At 35.5% G+C, this 4,799-nt stretch overlaps 1 protein-coding gene across 3 annotated transcripts in view; it reads right to left on the bottom strand.

The window, feature by feature from the left end:
* DMXL2 (Dmx-like 2) overlaps positions 1-4,799 on the bottom strand; it is a 192,917-nt gene that overhangs the window by 26,420 nt on the left and 161,698 nt on the right. For all 3 annotated transcript variants that reach the window (XM_006831646.1, XM_006831647.1, XM_006831645.1), the window contains 3 exons: positions 2,862-2,992; positions 1,165-1,250; positions 548-749 (listed from right to left, as the gene is read on the bottom strand). In XM_006831646.1, coding sequence (XP_006831709.1) covers positions 548-749; positions 1,165-1,250; positions 2,862-2,992 — 419 coding nt within the window. The remainder of the gene's footprint in view (positions 1-547; positions 750-1,164; positions 1,251-2,861; positions 2,993-4,799) is intronic.

Here is a 4,799-nt window from a genome sequence, read left to right as displayed (position 1 = left end):
TGTGCTGACAACCAGGGGGCAGGCTTGCAGGGTATACCCTTTGGCTGGTTGAAGATGCATGGAGGGGACTGTAACCATGGCAATGAAATGATATACAATAGGATGAATGTAAAGCTAGTGTTTTCCCATGTAAACTATCAATCACATAATTCACAATAAAACATTTTTAAAAAATTAATGTTTAAAGACCTCAAGGTGTAGACTGTTAAGTCACTAATAAGAAGAGGTCAGTAGCACCTTGTTTGCATATGTAGATTAGGGAAAACCTAATCTGTGAGAAAGAGTTTAAAATAGCAAAATAATCATAACAATAAAGGGGTGTTTGAGTATAAAAGCAATAAACCAAATGAATCGTGGGAAATACGGACAAGAGTAATTTTTTGTCTAACTTTCTGATGTTTTCCTTAGCATAGCATATACTGCTAGAAACAGAATGCAGGTTCAAAAGCTATGAACATTTTGAATGCTATTGACATTTTTGCCAAATTGCATTCCAAAAAAGTTAAACCAAACCACCCTTTTATCAGCATCTTAAGAGCTTTCTTACTTGAATGGAGTGTTTTCAGGTTCCAGCATTGCCTTATTTCGAAGAATAGCTGGTCCAGCTCCTACTGAAAGATCAGTGGGATATGTGTTGATGTAGTTAGGAGGTGGACCTTCAAACTGATCCATTTTCTCTTGCAGAATCTGTTCCCAGTTCTCCAAGTTTTTAATCACAGCAATACCTAATGGTGATGTCACAGGCAGCTCTAGAAGGTGATAAAATTTGTCATTTTAGTTTGATTTTTTAAAAAGGATCATCATCCATATATTTACACACATGTAGATTCTTAGAGCAAAGATTTCTGAAAATATAAATAAATCTAAAAATGTGAATTTAATGTCACTTGGATCTTAATATTTTCAACAAACAGAAAGCCAGCTAGCTCAGTAAAGTGAGCTAAGAAAATGTCTAGCTTCTTCAGTCTAATTTCCTGCTTTTCCAACCTTCTAGATAGACAGTGATTCGTGTGATAAAACTACAGATCAAAGTCTAAAATAAATAAAATCTCCAGTGCAATACATTTTGAGTACCAAAAGGTCTTTTACATAAATCTTATAAAGGGAAATTTGATGGTTATTTAATATATTTAATAACATTATTCTTTCAAATTCCAAACTCACCAGAAAATTCCAATCCAGCAATTGGGAAGAAATTCCTGACATTGTGAAGTACTAGTTTAACCATTGCCAAATGTAGAAGCGCCCAGCTGTTCAGGGGGGACAAAAAAAAATCTCCTTAATTGAAAAATAACATGTTCTTTATTTTCTCTTTAAAGAATCTACAAGATAGAATTATTAAATGTACTGAGAATAGTAAAATTACCAGAGAGCTAAACAAAAGTCAGAGACTATACACATATGTTATTGCTGTTAAGTGCCGTTGAGTTGGTTCCAACCCACAGCGACACTGCATAGGGTTTCTGAGCAACAGCTGATGAGCTTGAACCATCAGCTTTGAGGTTCAAACTGACTTTGTAGTCCAGCGCATTAACCCACAGCGCCACATTAGGACTCCTAGAAGGGCAAACCCAACTCTTTGCAGAGAGATATCAAATCTAAGCAAAAAAAGATGGCTTTTGTAAAACAAAAGGAGCTCTGGTAGCGTAGTGGTTACGAATCGGGCTGCAAGCCGCAAGGTCAGCTGTTCAAAACTACCAGCTATTCTGCGGGAGAAAGATGAGTTGTTCTGCTCCCATAAAGATTTCCAGCCTTGGAAACCCTGTACAGGGTCGCTATGAGTCGGAACCAACTCCAGGGCACATAACAACAACAACAACATTGTAAAACAAAGCAGCACTGATTCTATCCATGGTGGTGGTGGTTGTGTGCCACACAGTCAGTTCCAACTCAGAGCAACCCTATATAGGGTTTCCAAGGCTGTCAAACTTTACGGGAGCAGAAAGCCTCATCTTTCTGCAGAAGAGTGCCTGGTAGATTTGAAATACTGACCTTGAGGTTAGCAGCCCATCTCCTAATCCACTATGCTACCAGGGCTCCTATAGGATAATCACTGGACCGCAAGGTTGGTTTGAACCACCAAGTCAGTGGTTCAAATGCACTAGCCACTCCTCGGAAACCATATATGAGGGTTGATAAGAGTTGGAACTGATTTGACAGCACTTAACAACAACACCAGGGCTCCTGATTCCATCTATATTCCTGGTTAAGCTAACGGAGTTGTTGTAAAGTGCTGTCAAGTCGGTTCCGACCCATAGTGACCCTGTATAGGGTTTCCGAGGAGCAGCTGGTGAGCTTGAACTGCTGACCGACGGGGACAAAAGGTCCAACTTAGAAGAAAAGGGTGCATCTATGTTTTATTAACCAGATAACTGCTGCACAGGGATCTTTGAGGGAGATCATTTTAAGCAGAAGCATAATAAAGTTTCTGATTCAAATGTTTAACGCCATCTCCAACCCAAAATAGGTGTTGTTTTTTGTTTTTGTTTTTGTTTTTTTTTAAGGTTCCTTTGTAGCTTCTAAAAGAAAAGCTATACATCAATAGATCAATCACACTTGGAATATATGAAAATTACCTAGAAGAAATCTTTACCACACAGTAACGTGGAATCTAGTTAAGTTCTAATGCTCATCAATCAATTACATATTTTTTCTTACTACAAATGTTTTGTGTTTGCCCTCTGCATAAATAAATAAATCCATAAATTGGATGTGACATTGTCACCTGCTAGAAATTTACCTAAAATTCCAGACCTGAAAACATAAGTTAGTTCTCATATAAACTCATATTAATAATATTAATTAAAATTAATAGCAGCAGGATTTTCTATAAAAGCAAAGCAAGAAAAAACCTTATTTACCTGTAGGAATTTGGATCTTGATGCTCTTGGATTTGTATATCTGAAAAAAAAGCATCATCTTCTTCCTCATCACTATGAAGGCTTTCATCTGAATCATATATAACACCACTATCTGACAAAGGGAGAAATGGCTGCAATAAAGGTAAAGTTATTTCTTTTAACATATAATTGGTTTATTTGTCCTATCTTAAAATTAGACAGTTTACATAGCATCAATCTATGTAAACATTTTCTTTCAAATATGATGAATTATAAGCACAGAAAGGTCCAAAACAAACAGCTAAAACGCTTAATTCAATATAAAAAAATTTCAGTAGCTAAATGTAACATAAATGTTCTCTTAAAAATAGTTTTCTTCTGCTTGAAAATTCTTATTTTAAAAACCATACAATGAAAAACAAAATATCAAAAGAAAAATTTCCTGCGAAGTGTGAGACTGCTGAGTGGTGCAAATGGTTTATGTACTGAGTCCACCCAGAGGTACCTCTGAAGAAAGGCCTGGCAATCTACGTCTGAAAAATCAGCCAATGAAACCCTCTGAAGCACAGTTCTACTCTGACACACATGGGCTCACCAGGAGTTAGAATCAACTCCATGGCAACTAGTTTTGGGTTTTGTGAGAGAGCTACAGTGAAAGAAATTACAAACCCTTCTGAAAGCTATATTGTTGTTGTTGTTGTTAAGTGCCATCATGTAGATTCCGACCCATAGCGACCCTGTATAGGGTTTCCAAGGAGCAGCTGGTGAGCTTGAACCACCGATCTTGCAGTTCAAACGACTTTGCAGTCTGACGCATTAGCCCACAGTGTCTGAAATCTATATAAAAGGGCTAAAATATATAAACTATAATCCTTTACAAATTAATATACAGCTTTTAAATATCTGTATTTTTTAAAATCTCCATGGATTTCTTTTCTCTTCCTTTTTTTTTTTGGAACTTGATTCTAAAGTTTGTAGGGAAGAAAATAATAAGTGAAAAATTCTTTTTTTAAAATGAAAGCTAGCACTTCTGAGTGATTATTTTAAAACATGTAATTAAAAGTCCTGGTATGGTTCTGTGGGATAATGCACTGGACCAAAAGGTCAGTTTGAATCTAAAGGTCGGTGGTTCAAATTCACCAGACACTCATCGGAAACTCTATACAGGGTCACTATGAGTCAGAATTGACTCGATGGTACTTAACAACAACAAGAATGAAAAGAAGTGTGGTCTAGCAATTGATCAATGGAAAAAAGCAAGTATAAGAATGATATACAAAATGAATCTATGAAAATACAACATCATAAATCAGAAGGGAGAAGGATTTATTTAATGAATTATGGTAGAACAAATAGCTATCTGTGTGGATAAAAGATAAAGAGGAAGATGAAGTTTGATCTTTACTCAAGCTAAATGAGAAAGCTAAGAGTTAAAAATATGAAAGGAGAAGAAAGAAATGGGAGGAGAAGAATAAAATAAAAGTACGCTTATTTATTAATGGAAAAGACTTTCTCTGCTTAAAACAATGTCATAAATCCCAAAGTACGGCACGGTTGTGGTTGCTGTTGTTAACTGCCATTAAATTGGTTCCAACTCGTAGCAACCCTGTTCAGGGTTTCCAAAGAGCAGCTAGAAGACTTGAACTGCTGACCTTGTAGTTCAAAGTTCAGTGCTGATCCTACAGTGTCATACCATGGTTAAAAAACTTAAAAACTTCTGTATGTCAAAAATTCATAAATAAAATTAAAAAACAAACAATAATCTGGAAACATTTAAAAATATGTATTTAATATCCTTAATAAATACAGGGTTTACAAAAGAAAGGAAAAATTCTGTAATTCCAATAGACAAATACTAAGTTAAGAACTTAACAGTCAATTCCTCAAAATGGAAATTCAAATGGTAATAAAGTTATTAATTTTTTAATGTTACTAAGCTCCCGTAAAGATTTACAGCCT

The sequence above is a fragment of the Chrysochloris asiatica genome, unplaced genomic scaffold (assembly GCF_000296735.1).
Source record: "Chrysochloris asiatica unplaced genomic scaffold, ChrAsi1.0 scaffold00004, whole genome shotgun sequence".
NCBI lineage: Eukaryota > Metazoa > Chordata > Mammalia > Afrosoricida > Chrysochloridae > Chrysochloris > Chrysochloris asiatica.
Note: the sequence above shows the minus strand (reverse complement) of the source record. Positions and strands in the feature narration are given on the sequence as shown.